Here is a 16,750-nt window from a genome sequence, read left to right as displayed (position 1 = left end):
AGATTTTTCAGACTGACTGACCTTTATTTCTTAAAGCAATGATAGACTGTCTTTTCTCTTTACTTAACAGTAAAATAGATTTGTACAGTACCTATAGTAGCACAAATTTGGCTATTGACTCTGTACTTACCCTTTCCTCTGCACAAGACATCTGAGGGTCTAAAACACATTAAGAAGGCAAGAAATGTCACAAATTAACTCTTGTTACACCTGGCACACCTGTGAATTTAAAATCATTCCAGCTTCTTTGTTGGAATGATTTTCTGTGGTAAATATGCTTGAGAATTCCTTTGACCTAACTTAAATGATAGATATTTAATCATAGGACCAAATGTGAATGAATGTTTGTGGGAAGAAGCAATTTCATTATAGAAACACCTACAGTATCTCACAAAAGTGAGTACACCCTCATATTTCAGCAACCATTTTAGTATATCTTCTCAAGGGACAATACTATATAAATTAAACTTGGATCTATTTTATAGTAGTCAATGTGCAGCTTGTAGTGCAGTATAGATTTACTGTCTTCTAAAAATAACTCAACATACAGCCATTATTGTCAAAATAGCTGCCAACAAAAGTGGGTACACCCAAAGTGATAACAGCTGTACATTGTTTAATCATGCATAGCCACATGTCCTATTTATCATGTTAATGTTTTTGTCTGCTTGACAGGACCATACAAATTTGTGTATCTTGCATTAAAACAGTTAAAATTTGGTGCTTTGAGTACGATTCTCTCATACTGACCACTTGATGTTCAACATGGCAACTCATGCAAATAACTCTCTGAGGATTTGAGAATTAGAATTGTTGATCTCCACAAAGATGCCCTAGGCTATTATGAAGATCGATAACACCCTGAAACTGAGTTACAGTACGGTGGACAGTGTCATACAAAGGTTTTCCGAAATGGGTTCCACTCGGAACAGGACTCACAAGGGTCGATCAAAGAAGTTGAGTCCTCATGCTGTGCATCAGGTACAAAAGCTGAATTTAGGCCGTCGTCCCAGTAGGAAGCCTCTTCTGAAGCTGGCTCACAAGAAAGCCCACAAACAATTTGCTGAAGGCAACCTGTCCTAAAGCAAGAATTACTGGAACCATGTCCTGCAGTCTGAGGAGACTAAGATAAAGTTGTTTGCCTCAGATGGTGTCCGGCATGTGTGGCGACGCCCTGGTGAGAAGTACCCAGAAAACTGGGTCTTGCCTACAGTCAAGCATGATAGTGGTAGCATCATGGTCTGAGGCTGCATGAGTGCTGCTAGTACTGGGGAGCTGCTGTTTATTGAGGGAAACATGGATTCCAACATGTACTCTGACATTCTGTAGCAGAACATGATGCCCTCTCTTGAGAAACTGGGCCGAACGGCAGTTTTTCAACATAATAATGACCCAAAACACACCATTAAGATGACAACTGCCTTGCTGAGGAAGCTGAAGGTGTAGGTGATGGAGTGGCCTAGTATTTATCCAAACCTGAACCCTATTGAGCACCTATGGGGCATCCTCAAGTGGAAGGTGGAGAAGCGCCATGTGTCTAACATCCAGCAGCACCATGATGTCATTATGTGTTAAGTGAGTTAGTGAAGGAGGATCCCAGCAACAACCTGTGCAGCTCTGGTGAATTCTATGCCCAGGAGGATTAAGGCAGTGATAGATAGCAATGGTGCTCACACAAGATATTGATATTTTGTACACAGATTTGACATGTTCATTTAGTGTGTACTCAATTTTGTTACCAGCTTTTCTGACAATAATGGCTGTATGTTAAGTTATTTTCAGAGCACAGTAAATCTATACTGCAATACAATCTGCACATTGACTTAAATATATCCAAGTTTAATTTCTATAGTATTGTCATTTGGGAAGCTATACTAAAGTGGTTGTTGAAATATGAGGGGTGTACTCACTTTTGTGAGATACTGTACATATAGTAGGTTACTAATGACTTACACTATACACTGTTAATTTTCTTGTTCTGTTTGCATTTACCCAAGAAGGCAGTTGATACAACAGTGCTTAATCAGGAAGAATTACAAAGATGGCTATTCAGTATAGTCACCAACAGTTTATCGCTGAAACAGTGTACATAATTTATATTGATTTTCTACTTTTAAGTGAGCAATTGAGATTCAGTGGCTCTGAGCTAGTGATCGAAAGATTGTGAGTTTAAATCCCAGGACTGCAAGTGAATGACTGCTGTCACCTTAATTAAAGGTCCCTAAACTTTTAACTGAAGTCTTTCTGCATAAAAGCATTTGCTGAATGAAAAAGATGTGCAACTCTGGGCCTGTATGTTCAGCACAGAGTGATGATATCTCAGTAGTTATGCAACATAAAAATGTTTGCGAGAAATATGCAATTATACCTTTACCACCTCACAGATTCAGTTTGATCGTGGTTTTAGTTTACAGACTGTGTGAAGTTTCACATGTTCTTCCCCATCTTAGTGGAATTTCTCCAGGTTCTCCAATTTCCTCTCACCTTTCAATAACATGAAAATAAGCAGATTATCTACTGTAAATTGTCCTTAAGTGCGAGAGAGTGTGAGAGAGTGTGTTAGATAGCCTGGCATCTCTGCAAGTCTGTTTTACCATCTCATGAAGTTTTTACTGAAAATAATAATTAAAAAAAAGTATTATAATAATACTAAAAAGAATTAACTGACTGATATAGTGATCTATTTGATCGATTTCAGTAATATGATCTAAAACTAAAAATTGTTACAAAATAATAGCAATCCGTTGCTTAAATATGAAACTTACATACTATAATAAGTAATGCGCAAAATATCATTGGCAGACCGTCAGGGCCAGCAAGGTCTTTTCTACTGGCCTAAACACTACCAGAATCACTGGCTTGTGTTTTTATATCTTTTTTCCATTAAAAAGTATTAAATTATTCCCAATAGTCACTTCATAGCTTTAACCCAGCCATTATGGATGCACAAGCCAGTGCACTCTTAGTGCCGGTCCCAAGCCCGGGTAAATGGGGAGGGTTGCGTTAGGAAGGGCATCCAGCGTAAAACATGTGCCAAATCAAATATGCGGATCACAAATGAGAATTTCATACCGGATCGGTCGAGGCCCGGGTTAACAACGACCGCCACAGGTATCGTTAGCCGACAGGTTACCAGTGGAAATTGGGCTACTGTTGGCCGAAGGAGGAGAAGGAGAGGAGTAAGACGTCTACAGAGACGGCAGGGAAAGGAGCAGTGTAGGAGAGTGGAGGTTCGGGTTGGAACTTTAAATGTTGGTACTATGATGGGTAAAGGGAGAGAGGTAGCTGATATGATGGAGAGGAGAAAAGTATATATGCTGTGTGTTCAGGAGACCAAGTAGGAAGGGAGTAAGGCCAGGAACATTAGAGGTGGATTTAAACTGTTTTATCATGGTGTGGATGGAAAGAGAAATGGTGTAGGGGTGATTCTGAAGGAAGAGTACAGTAAGAGTGTAGTGGAGGTAAAGAGACTTTCTGATAGGGTGATGATCGTGAAGGTGGAAGTTGAAGGGATGATGATAAATGTCATCAGTACCTATGCTCCACAAATTGGCTGTGAGATGGAGGAGAAGGAAAGATTCTGGAGATTAGATGAAGTGGTAGATGGTGTACGTAGGAAAGAACGATTGGTGATTGGGGCAGACTTTAATGGGCATGTAGGTGAAGGGAACAGAGGTGATGAGGAGGTGATGGGTAGGTATGGTTTTAAGGAGAGGAATGTGGAAGGGCAGATGGTGGTGGATTTTGCTAAAAGGATGGAAATGGCAGTGGTGAACACTTATTTTAAGAAGAAGAAGGATCATAGGGTGACGTATAAGAGTGTAGGAAGGTGCACACAGGTGGACTATGTGCTATGCAGGAGATGCAACCTAAAGGAGATTGGAGACTGTAAGGTGTTGGCAGGGGACAGTGTAGCTAGACAGCATCGGATGGTGGTCTGTAGGATGGTTTTGGAGGCGAAGAAGAAGAGGAGGAGAGTGAGGACTGAAAGAAGAATAAGATGGTGGAAACTGAAGGAGGAAGAGTGTAGTGTGAGGTTCAGGGAAGAGGTCAGACAGAGGCTCAGTGGTGTTAAGGAGGTGTTGGATGATTGGGCAACTACTGCAGGAGTGATGATGGAGGCAGCTAGAAAAGTACTTGGTGTAACATCTGGAAATAGAAAGCAAGACAAGGAGACGTGGTGGTGGAATGAGGAAGTGCAGGAGAGCATAAGGAGAAAGAGGTTGGCAAAACAGAAGTGGGATAGACAGAGTGATGAGAAAAGTAGGCAGGAGTACAAGGAGATGTGGCAGCAGGTTAAGAGGGATGTGGCGAAAGCCAAGGAAAAGGCATATGAGGAGCGGTATGAGAGGTTGGACACTAAGGAAGAAGAAAAGGATTTGTACCGATTGGCCAGGCAGAGGGACCGAGCTGGGAAGGATGTACTGCAAGTTAGAGCAGTAAAGGATGGAGAGGAAAATGTGTTGACTAGTGAGGAGAGTGTGTTGAGAAGGTGGAGGGAGTATTTTGAGCAGCTGATGAATGAGGAAAATCAGAGAGAGAGAAGGTTGGATGATGTGGAGTTGGTGAAGCAGGAAGTGGATAGGATTAGTAAGGAGGAAGTGAGAGCAGCGATTAAGAGGATGAAGAGTGGAAAGTCGGTTGGACCAGATGACATACCGGTAGAAGCGTGGAGATGTTGAGGAGAGATGGCAGTGGAGTTTTTGACCAGATTGTTTAACAGGATTTTGGAAGGTGAGAAGATGCCTGAGGAATGGAGAAAAAGTGTGCTGGTACCGATCTTTAAGCATAAAAGAGATGTGCAGTCTTGCAGTAACTACAGGGGAATTAAGTTGATCAGTCACACCATGAAGTTATGGGAAAGAGTAGTGGAAGCCAGGCTGAGAGAAGAGGTGACCATCTGTGAGCAACAGTATGGTTTCATGCCGAGGAAAAGCACCACAGATGCCTTATTTGCTTTAAGAATGTTGATGGAGAAGTATAGAGAAGGACAGAAGGAATTGCATTGTGTATTTGTGGATTTAGAGAAGGCGTACGACAGGGTGCCAAGAGAGGAGTTGTAGTATTGTATGAGGAAGTCAGGTGTGTCAGAGAAGTATGTGAGGGTGGTGCAGGACATGTATGAGGACAGTGTGACGGCAGTGAAGTGTGCAGTAGGAACGACAGACTGGTTCAGGGTGAAGGTTGGACTGCATCAAGGATCGGCCCTGAGCCCTTTCCTGTTTGCAGTGGTGATGGACAGGTTGACGGACAAGGTCAGACAGGAGTCTCCCTGGACTATGATGTTTGCGGATGATATTGTGATTTGTTGTGAGAGTAGGGAGCAGGTTGAGAAGAGCCTGGAGAGGTGGAGATATGCGCTGGAGAGAAGGGGAATGAAACTCAGTAGGAGTAAGACAGAATACATGTGTGTGAATGAGAGGGAGGGCAGTGGAGTTGTGCAGTTGCAGGGAGAAGAGCTGGAGAAGGTGGAGGAGTTCAGGTACCTGGGGGTCAACAGTGCAAAGTAATGGTGAGTGTGTTAGAGAAGTGAAGAAAAGAGTGCAGGCAGGGTGGAGTGGGTGAAGAAGAGTGACAGGAGTGATTTGTGATAATAGGGTATCTGCAAAAATGAAAGGGAAAGTTTATAGGTCTGTGGTGAGACCTGCGATGTTGTATGGATTAGAGACAGTGGCTTTGAGTAAAAGACAGGAGGTGGAGCTGGAGGTAGCAGAGCTGAAGATGTTGAGGTTTTCGTTGGGAGTGACGAGGATGGATAAGATTAGAAATGAGTTTATTAGAGGGTTTGGACATGTGCAGAGGAGGGACATGAATTATATTGGTAGAAGAATGCTGAGGATGAAGCCACCAGGTAGGAGGAAAAGAGGAAGGCCAAGGAGGAGGTTTATGGATGTGGTGAGGGAAGACATGCAGGTAGTTGGTGTAAAAGAGGCAGATGTAGAGGACAAGGTGGTATGGAGACAGATGATCCGCTGTGGCGACCCCTAATGGGAGCAGCCGAAAGAAGAAGAAGAAGAAGTCACTTCATAGCTTTACTTTTGGTTGTGCTGCTTTCCTGGGTGTCTGTTTCTATCCAATCATATTTCAGCTTTCACATTACATGCTGCCAGGGCACCTGTAGCATAAAGTGCATGTTGCTTGGAGCTGTTGCTTTAACCATTTAGATTTCGAGCTAGCAACACTGGGGCCATCTAGCAGGCATACAATCATTTTCACATCCTTTGATTGGATAGTCAGAGAGAGTACTAGTTACAGCTTGCAAACCGCATCAGTGTAATAGCTGTTTGATTTTACAATGAATGACAAAGGAGAAAAAATGGATTTTAAGATGCACTTTTCAAAAAAGCTGGACATCATGATGAAAAGTCAGCCAAAAGAGTTGTTGTATACTTTTGCATTTTCTTTCCTGTTGAGTTTGCAAAAAACTCACAATTTGCCTTAATTTCAAAATGCATGAAAAATTTCATTTTATGAGGGTAATACTGCTTCTGCTAGAGATGATGTATGTGGGCGCCGCAGTGCATGGAGACTTGTTGAATTGTGTTTATTTTTTATTTTGAATTTTTTTTGCTTGCTTTAGTAATTGCATTTATTCTTGAGATTTAAAGATTTTAATAAACATTTTAATGATATCCAGCAACTTTGTACCGTATTGTATATGTGGCGTTCGGCCACTAGGTGTCACCTTAAACTGTCCGGGTACGACAATTTACATATTTTCGTTAAATATCGGCGCCGCATAACTGTGTATTCATGTAGGTAATAAAATTAAAGTTTTGATTCCGAAAGTAAGGTCAGTGGACTCTGTAAAGGGCGACACTCTGCAAATTACAAGAGTACAAAATGTCCTCATAGCCGGCATGAATCTTTTCCCGGGAAACTCGTACCACGTGTCTTCTCGTGCGCTTGCAATATTTTTCCTTCCCACCCAACTCCGTATAAATCCCACCTCCCTTTTATGATTGGCTTAAAGTCTATAATCGTCAGCAATACACTAAACTGACACTGTCACTGTCCAATCAGCAACCAGCTCGTGAGTTCGAACGCCCCGGGCAGAACGCGGAATTACTCTGAATGCAGGTGGAGAAAAAAATAGAAAAAACAGTCCATGCGGGGTAAATTTCAACATGGCGGCGCCGCATGGCCACAGACGGAGGAATTTAAACACCGGTTTCACCGACTTCCCAACACCAGAAGCTTTTCAGGACCTTCAGGTTCGATTAAATTAAGTTCTAACAATATATATGACAGAAGGCAATCGTTATGGCCATTTATATACGTTAATGTCTTGGCTCAGTGTAAACGTGGACGTGGGCCACGTGGACGTGAACTTACAGTTAAACTGGTTTCTTTCATCCTTCAAATGAGCTTGTATTAAATATCAGCTGATATCGGAATATTTTTTATTTATTTCAACGTGTTGCGTGGGCAGTAGTGAAAAGGCACAGAGATGGAGATTGTATGAACTAAAGGTAGTGTAGTAGATCATAAGGTGGCGTCACGCACGCAGCAAACCGGAAAGGTGTCGCCGTGTGGAGCAGAGTGCCGGTCAATCAACTTCACACTTTACAGTGCATGCCTAATTTATACCCCATAAAAAAAAAAACCCAAAATATATCATCTAAATAATTTGCACGAGTCCCACACATGCTAAATCACCTGGAACCTTAAAATATCTGTACATTGTGTTCCCTATATGAGAATATTTGTCCAGTGTCTTTCAAATAGATGACGTTTATGTTACAATTACATATATGTATACATATACATACATGTTTTATTGTAAGTGAAATATTGCTATTTTAGATATTAATATAGATATATTTTAAATATTTCAAGCACAGAATACCAAAAAAGTTCATTAAAATCTAGATCAGGTCAACATACACTTGTAGCACTTTTACATTTCCTTATTCTGATTTTATACTTTTTTTTAAAATGCTAAATAAAAAAGAAAACTAATAATAAAATAGATAAAATAATATCCTATTATGAAATCAATCACCAGATCATAATCTTGATGGGTGTTCCTACCGTTATCAGTGGGTGGCGCTATTAACGTTTAAACGTTTGACAGCAAGGCAGTAGACGTGTCAGGTGCGCTCTATCGTCTTCACTCCCATTGGTGTTTCAACACCAAGTCGGTTTTAATTTGCATAAAGTTAAATAACGTCACTGGACGCTCCAACTGTAGCTGTCACTCAGAATGAGAGTCAATAAAAATGGGTTAATTTTTCTTTATGACTTCTACTTCTTTCAGCTGATCCTGATCATCCCTCTCTATCACTCTGTCCTTTACATCTGCCTCTTTCAAACCAACCCTCATCACACCCATAAACCTCCTCCTTGGCCTTCCTCTTTTCCTCCTGCCTGGTGGCTCCATCCTTAGCAATCTTCTATTGATAAAAAAACATGTCCTTCCCCTGCACATGACCAAATCATCTCAATAATGCTTCTCTCACCTTGACTTCAAAATGTCTTACCTGTGTGGTCCCTCTTCCTCTTCTTCTTCAGGCTTCTCCTATTAAGGGTCGCCACAGTGGATCATCCGTCTCCATACCCCCTTGTCCTCTACATCTGCCTCTTTCAACCCAACTACCTGCTTGTCTTCCTTCACCACATCCATAAACCTCCTTCTTGATCTTCCTCTTTTTCTCCTTCCTGGTGGCTCCATCCTCAGCATTCTCCTACCAATATACCCCATGTCCCTCCTCTGCACATGTCCAAACCATCTCAATCTCGCCTCCCCCACCTTGTCCGCAAAACGTCCTACATGCGCAGTCCCTCTAATAAACGCATTTCTAATCCTGTCCATCCTCGTCACTCCCAACGAAAACCTTAACATCTTCAGCTCTGCTACCTCCAGCTGTGCGGTCCCTTTAATGAACTCATTTCTAATCTTTTCTATCCTCGTCACTCCCAATGAAAATCACAGCTAAACATGGAAAGCATTTGATATGTAGGTTGTATTAGAGGTTCTTGTTTAGTTCATACACAAACTGCCGTGAAATCAGTTGTTTGACATCCTATTGTCATTGCGTTAATCACACACAGTAGTGTCATTAGTTATTCGTTAAGTCACACAACCTGCTTTTCCTGTGTTAATGTTCTTTCTCAAAGGATTTATGGTTCAATTTAGTCATGCTTTTGACTTGACGCATCATTTTTACTTTTTTTGTTTAGTTTGTTTTAACATTTATCTTTATGGCTAGAAAATAGAGATAATAAAAATGGAGATAATTAGTGAAAAGTAAAAAAGTGTGGATATTCATAATATATAATGACAGTACATGCAAGTTTTCTTTTGTGTTTTCAGGTTTCTTTTGTCAAAAATTGTTTGTGTAATGCTAGCGACTTGAGCAAAGCTGAGTAGATTTAAATGAGATGAAATGAGAAACCGAGCACAGCATTTTTGCAACATGTAATGTTTTAGTTAATACACAGTAAAACCTGCCATGACCTCAGGATCATGTGGCTGTGAGTAAAATCTTTTTAAAATGATCCAAATTAAGATGGAGTAAAAGTTAGACAAGCAAATGATATCACAATGTAGAATTAGAACTAAGTGAAGTAACACAAAGTAATGGGCATGAAAAGGGAAGTAGGTGCTTTAGATAAATGGGATGTTTGGGGTGGATTGGGAGTGGTGGCTCTTGGATTGGTGGTGGAGCTGGATGTGCTTTAGAAATACAGTACATAAAGTTTATTGTGATGATAAACTGGCAACAAAAAATAGTGTTGCATTAAAAGGTCTTAGTTTAATGGTTTAGTGCTTAAAAAATAAACATTAAAAAAGTCTATAAAAAAATGTAGTTCCCCAATCATACATAAGAGATCACAGAGAAGTATATTGTAAAACTATTTACTACATCATCAATATATTATATTGCCCAGCTCTTAGGACTTTCAATTGTGCTCATTTTTTCCATTTTTATTGAAGGGTGAATCTCCAAAAAGCCATACCCTTGATTTTGATCATGATGCTTTGGGCAGTACCTCAAGTACATTTCAGAGCAGCCTGGAACCTTCTATTCTATCCATCTTTGAAAATTCATCTGCTGAAGAGGTGAGAAAAAAGATGTTTTGCATACTGTTTAACACACAAAATATCTCTTGATGCAAAACATGTTTATACTGGTGATTTGTGTCCTTTCCCCATGATCTTTCGTCAGTTGTTGGGAAAGAATGCATGACCTTTTAAATAATTGAATGTCAATTTTTAAGGTGAAAATCCAGATAGATGAGGAAAGTGAAGCATCGCTGTTATCCGCATTCTCTGAGATGTTGGACAGTGTGATCGAAGACACTCTGTCCCCCTTTGACACGCTTCCTGACTCAAAGCTTTTTATGGGTCAACAATCCCAAGAATCTAGAGTAAGTGTTTCAAGTTTTTCATTGCAGACATATATTTTTTTTTTAAATGCATTACATAATTTAAGGTGTGCCTTTCTTCCTTTTTTTCTCTTAATTGCTTTTGTGTCTCATTACAGGTGAGGTTGCATTGTCTGGACAGAGAAGCAGCTCCTCAGGTCACTAGATCCTTTACATCCTCAAATTCAAAAGTAAGAATGTACATTTAATTTATCGAGTGCATGGTTTATTGTCACTACCCATATAATAATGTTAAGATCTTTTAGAAACAGCAGTAGTTAGTGAAAAATAAAACTGATGAATTTGTCCACTTGTTTTTACATGTTGTGATTACATGTTTGATGTTCAAAGACTATTATTATGACTATATTTCAGTACAATTCTGCCTTAAAACTTGAGTAAGATACCAACCTGTATTAAGAAAGAAAGTAATTCCTGTTATCTACAAGGTGAAGTTTTGTTCTTGTGTGTAGGATATAGTAGGACATATTGAGTCCAAAGTTCACTTTAGCAAATCTGTGTGACATAACAGATTTTGATATAATCAAAATGCTATTTAAACAGATTTAAAGTTACATATGTAGCCCTTAATTCCAGAGCAAAACTACAGACACGGATGTCAGAAACCAAACACGTCTCAGCTGATTACATTTACAATTTAATCTGTATATTGTAGATGGTTAAGTTGTACTGTATTTGATTTTTAAACAGGCAGAAAGCCTGCATTCAGACAGGCAGCTGAGACCAAGGCTCCATCGCAGGACTCAGGTGACTACTGTACAAAGAAGTGATGGTGAGGATGAGGACATCAGTGAGACTAGAAGACGTCCCATCCGAATCTTCCGAATAGAGTCTGACCAAGAACTGTATGAGGATGAGCAGCAGGACGGATTTGTAACTGTATCACTGGTAGATTTGGTCAGGCACATGCATCCATACAGCCTCAGGGTAGTCGCAGATAAGAAAGAACGTCTCAGGAATGTTGAGGAGCTCCAAGAGGAGGATGTTTTTGTGGATGTTGTGGGTGATGATGAAACAGATGGTATGCATTTGGGGAACGCTACCTATGATCTTGATTTAGAACAGAAAGTTCCTAATCCACAAAGTCCTGTGTGTCAGGAGGAGATACTGAAGATATGCTCACCAAGCTTTGGAAAACAAAAGGAGGAGGAAGTTAATGCTGCTCAAAGTGTAACTGCTAAGGCAGGTTGTTCTGGGAGGATGAAGAAGAAAGTGAGATTTGCCACTGACATAGCATCTATTCATATGTATCAGATTGAAGATGAAGCACATGAAGCTAATGTCCCAGATGCCTTGTTGTCAGCAGACCACACGGATGACCTCAAAATCGCAAATTGTGATTTCCAAACCTTACCATTAAGTGATAACGTGACTGAGTTAGCAGTGAAGACTCCTCCTCAAAACGTCAACACAAAACTCAAAACCCTCAGCCTTCAGGAGTACCGTCTTCTTCGACAGAAGATGCTTCCAAAGGAAGAAAGAAAAACAGACTACAGAACCAAGTGGCCTTCAGTATCCGAAACCCCAAAAGAGCTTGCTCCCATTCCTTGTATACCAGGTTACAATTCTTCTCAGGTTAATGTTCAAGCTCTACCTTCTAACGCCAAGACCTCAACCCCAGAACTAGTGGCCAGGTCCAGAAGAAATCTTCACCCACCCCTGAAATCATTCCCAAAACAAAACGCATTATTTAGAAAGCCTGTGCAAGCTGTTGACCCACCAAACCCTGTCATTGTGTCTCTCCAACCAGAAGCAATGCCCTCACCACCTCTGTCTGAGAAACAAAAGGTTATGCAACAGGAAAATGGCAAGTTTCAGGCTGACTGGACAAATCCCTCAGTAGTGCAGAGCTCGAACCTTCAGAAACAGACCAGTTTTGTTACTCAAGAACAGCCAGCGATGGTTTCACCTGGAGATACCCCAGGTGCTAAACTTAGGAAGACAGCATGTTCCTTTACAATTCCTGGAAATGTTAAAACCAACATTTCTGCTCCATCCTCACCTATGACAGTTATACCAGTGCAAGTATTACAGGGAAGTCTACCTCCAGTGCAGATACCAGTGTCAAACCACTCTACAGAGAAGAAAAGACAAGAATCTACTGGAGAAATAGGTAGGTAGACTTGGGCTTCAGTATGTTTGTATAATAAGTGGACAGGTGCACAAATGTATATAATGTATAAGTGGAAAGATAACTATCCAATAGACACTCACTCAGACATTTGGTTTCATCTTAAACAATTTGTTTAAGATCATTCTCTTTGCTCATTCTCTTTGCACGCTCACTGTAAGTTTACATGTCTACTAGGTTAATAACGTTATCAACTACAAAGAGTTACTCAAGTACAAAGTTATAGTATAAAAGTTATACTTTTCATAAAAATCTTAAAGCAACTGGCCAAATATTCCACTATGTTGCCAATTTTTCTCTTTTCTTATCAAACACCCATATTCATGATTGGCCAAAGGTAAAACAGTGTAATGTTTGACCTCTTGCATGTCTCAAGATCAAGCAGACAGTGCACAATTTTTATGGCATGCAGTAAAAATTATTGGATTATGCACACTGATGTGTCGATGATATTCTGATGATTTTTGGACAATTTGAGGGCACACAATATGAGTAAAGTTGAACGTTGTATTTGCTATTTAATCATGTTCCTAGGTGTTAAGGCCTATTCAATATGAAAATGTCAATATAAGTACCACTATTAATAATCTAAGAATAAATAATGTAGTCTAAAGTCAAATAAACAGTAGAAGCAGGCAAATTGTGTACATTTTTCTCCTTGCTTAGGAATAGAGGCTACTGATGTAACCAGCCTTCTGGAGCAATTTGAGACACAGGGTAAGTGCCCAAAAGCCTTACTAAAAATAAATGATGTTGATAATAGTTGCCTTTTGTGTATGTGTATTGGTAGTATTATGTGTTGTGCACAAAATCCCATTCGCTTTATGCCTGCAATATTTACTGCAGAGTGTACGTATCTACACTGGTGCTTGATTTCTCTCTACTGCTATAAAACCAGTCATTAAATCCTATTTTAACTGCTAAGAAATTTGTGTTCGATTTCCTTCATGCAATAATCTTGCCTGCAATGACTCTTTAATGACTTAATAGCTTAGGGAAAACAGAGCTCATAACTGGCAAATTGCCTTGTGTTGTCAGGCAACATAGATAAGAAGTTGTCATGGCAGTGGTTGTACAGTTTAGAAAACAATTCCCATGGCGAGGTGAAAAGGTGAATAGAGAACATTGTAGTGAGTCCAAAAACTTGCTGAGAAGCCATGGTGAAATTTTAAGAGGAAAAAAGTTCGAAATACAGACTTTTTTAATTTGTTGTTTTTTAGCTGATATAATTGTTATTCTTAATCGCAGTCACCACCAATGCTCAGACATGCTAAAGTATGAAGGGACAAAAAAAAAAAAAAAAAAAAAAGATTGATACAGTTGACGTGCTAGAACATGCACATAACCGTTCTGTCATCTTTTGGTCACTTTAGTCCAGACATTAAAACTCATTGTTTCCACACCATCAGCTAGCTAAGAGTCTAATATAGGAGTGACACAGGATTTGATTCTGCACTTTGATTGTGATTAGAACAATTTCACTAATTAATTTCTGTGCACATTTTCAGGACTCACTCCTCCTGCCACTCCTCCCCATCAGGTCTGGAAACCCTTAACCCCTACTCGGAAAGCAAAGCAACACGAAGTCATTAAACCATCTCCCAGCAAAACAATCCAAATAATTGACCCTAAGCCACTGCCCCTAAGTAAGATTCAGTTAAAGCCCCAACCTTCATCCTCCATCTCTGCCCCTAGCCTGTTTCTAGCATTTATAGACCATGATTACTGCATCACTCAGGATTTCAAACTCGGCAAAAAGAGAGCACTTTCAGATGTTCAAATGCACAAAAGACGTAAAGAATCAAGGAAGGGAATGAGCCATATGCCCATGGATACCAGGACTTCTTGTGAGGCCGAGCGTCTCTCTGGTTCTGTTCTGCTGTCTCCGGAGAGCTCCCCCTGCAGATTGGAGGCCACAAGAATGGGTGAATATACAGAAGCAGAAGAAGCAAAGCATTCACACTGTTCATGTCCTCAGAGTCCTCCAACCAGAGGAAGAGCAAAGATAAGGCATTATCGTAGAAGGTATCATCATTCTGACTCCAGTTCAGTGTCATCCTCCCGTTCGCCTTCCTGCTCTTCATCGGCTTCATCGTGTTCACCACCTAAAAAGAGGTCATACATTTTTTTTTTTTTTAAGTTTGCAATATCAAGAGTGTTTAAAACCTTGCATATGCTCTTATTAATAATTTCTTTTACAATGCCTTTTTGAAAGAAATTTAAAAGAAATGATAAATAAGAGCATGGCCATGAATAACCACAGAATCATAGCAGTACTTGGATAACAAACCTGCATCTGATGATTTAAAATTTTAGGTACAGATCACGGCACTCAGAGAGAGGCTCAAGCTCCTCGTCACGTTCCAGTTCACCGTCACTCTCCCCCTCTCCGATCCGAGGCCGTGCCTGCCGCCGATACCGGTGCTCTAGATCCAGATCATTCAGTCGCTCCCCATCTCCACATCCAGACCCGAGGCAGAAGTGGAGCAGCTGGAAGAGGTCAATGTGAAAACATTGTGATTTGTCCTGCATTGCTAATGTGCTTTGTTGCCACTGTTTTGCATTAACATTGCATTATTCTGGTGAAATTGTAGGCAGAGGGAAATATATTATCTGAGCCGAGGGGAAGATCCTCACAGGGTGGCAAAGCAGAAAGCTATTGTAAGTAATAATTGATAAAAGCTTTTAATACCTGCTTTGTATAGACTATGTAGTAGTGTGAACTCTTTCTTTCGCTTTTTCCACACAATAATCTTACGACCACAGGAAGAACGCAGGGTGGTGTATGTGGGAAGGATACGTGGCACTATTACAAAGGAGGAGCTCTGGGAGCGCTTTGCACTGTTTGGGAAGATTGAGGATTGTACCGTACATTTCAGAAGTCATGGGTAAGACGTACAAATTATCAACCTCTGAAACCTGGAAACAGTACTTTTGCCATACAGCGCCATGGTGACACGGTATTTGCGCATATTTGATCGACTAATTTTGTTTTTCTTTTCATATCTTCTATTAATAGGGACAACTATGGATTTGTTACATATTACAACAAAGATGACGCTTTCGCTGCCATAGAGAAGGGGACAAAGTTAAGGCAGCCGGACGAGCTCCCGTTCGATATCTGCTTTGGTGGGAGACGTCAGTTCTGCCAGTCAAACTACTTGGATTTAGGTATGTGTACCATCATCACTACGTACTAAAAATGTAATGTTATGTAAAATGTAATGTTTTTGTGTTTATACAATAGCACTCTTTGATTCCCATGATTGGGATTGTTCAAAGGGTGCTTCAAACAATCTAAGGCTAATACGTGGGATTCTTTATCTGTTTTTCAGATTCAAATCGTGACATGAACCCAGCCCCAAGAAGGAGCATGGACAGCACACTTGACTTTGACACTCTGCTGAAGCAAGCCCAGCGAGGGCTAAAGACATAGCACAGAGTCCTCTGGGAATATGAAGGGATGAACTGACCGGTTGGATAACAATAAATATGGAGCATGTTTGACACAAACCAAGCAATTACCTCAGAACTCCCAAAGAGCTTGCACTTACACTGACACTATATGTAACTTAATTGTTTTTGACATCAAAGTAAAAAAAAAACAAAACTCCTTTTTAAGGGTGCATTATAGAGAAAAAAGGTTTATAAAAACAGACAAGCATTAAGGATGTTTAAAATAAATAATAAGACGCACCATAATTTGTTCTCATCAATAATACACATTACAAAGTAATTTTTTTTTATTTAGAATTAAACAAGAAGGCTGTTTTACATTGAATGAAATAAAAATCATGCTTGAACATTTTTAAAAGCATTGGTTATTGGGGTATTTAATTTTTTACCAAAATCTTGCCACATTTGGTGATGGAGCATTGTATGGTTATGTAGGGTCTAGTTAGTCTTTCTGTCGTGTTTTGCCTCTGTCTTCTCTCATTTTCTGGATCAAACTCAGCCATACCGATACTTCTACCGATACCTTTTTGGGTCGTATTAAAAAAAAATTTAAAGCATTTTTTCATGATCATTATCTTTTTGGGCTCAATATTTTCTGGCTAGTATAATTTAAATATTTAATAATAATAAGTGGGATAACATACGTTCCTATAAATAATACTTATTACACCTGTTAATTGTGGTATATTTACCATGGTTTTGTGAATGACTGTACTATTTATCATTGCACATGAGGCGGGATATTGGAAATAAGTAGTACGTGTGATCATA

At 39.9% G+C, this 16,750-nt stretch overlaps 2 protein-coding genes across 2 annotated transcripts in view; both read left to right on the top strand.

Moving 5' to 3' along the window:
- The window catches only part of LOC310735980 (uncharacterized protein), a 139,632-nt gene extending 134,093 nt beyond the window's left edge, over positions 1-5,539 (top strand). Inside the window, exon 2 of the mRNA XM_083559323.1 lies at positions 2,923-5,539. Within this exon, the coding sequence (XP_083415449.1) occupies positions 3,486-4,682 (1,197 nt within the window). The 5' untranslated portion in view covers positions 2,923-3,485 and the 3' untranslated portion in view covers positions 4,683-5,539. The remainder of the gene's footprint in view (positions 1-2,922) is intronic.
- A 1,467-nt stretch (positions 5,540-7,006) lies between these two features.
- On the top strand, positions 7,007-16,337 carry LOC310735847 (uncharacterized protein). The gene is made up of 12 exons (XM_083559053.1): positions 7,007-7,214; positions 9,941-10,066; positions 10,225-10,374; positions 10,491-10,562; positions 11,083-12,505; positions 13,190-13,240; positions 14,032-14,638; positions 14,840-15,022; positions 15,118-15,184; positions 15,290-15,411; positions 15,543-15,694; positions 15,859-16,337. The coding sequence occupies exons 1-12, from the start codon at positions 7,128-7,130 to the stop codon at positions 15,957-15,959; spliced, it is 3,141 nt and encodes a 1,046-aa protein (XP_083415179.1). The 5' UTR covers positions 7,007-7,127; the 3' UTR covers positions 15,960-16,337.
- The last annotated feature ends 413 nt before the right edge of the window (positions 16,338-16,750 follow it).

This window comes from Silurus aristotelis (genome assembly GCF_946808225.1).
Source record: "Silurus aristotelis genome assembly, chromosome: 13".
NCBI lineage: Eukaryota > Metazoa > Chordata > Actinopteri > Siluriformes > Siluridae > Silurus > Silurus aristotelis.
The sequence above is the reverse complement of the archived record's forward strand: the minus strand, read 5'-3'. Positions and strand labels throughout refer to the sequence as shown.

What these genes read in the sequence shown, in the direction of transcription:
- LOC310735847 (XM_083559053.1), top strand. Translation starts at nt 7,128, where the DNA reads ATGGCGGCGCCGCATGGCCACAGACGGAGGAATTTAAACACCGGTTTC. An exon ending in TTACATCCTCAAATTCAAAA is followed by an intron (nt 10,563 to 11,082) that starts GTAAGAATGTAC and finishes ATTTTTAAACAG; the next exon opens with GCAGAAAGCCTGCATTCAGA. An exon ending in TGTTCACCACCTAAAAAGAG is followed by an intron (nt 14,639 to 14,839) that starts GTCATACATTTT and finishes TTAAAATTTTAG; the next exon opens with GTACAGATCACGGCACTCAG.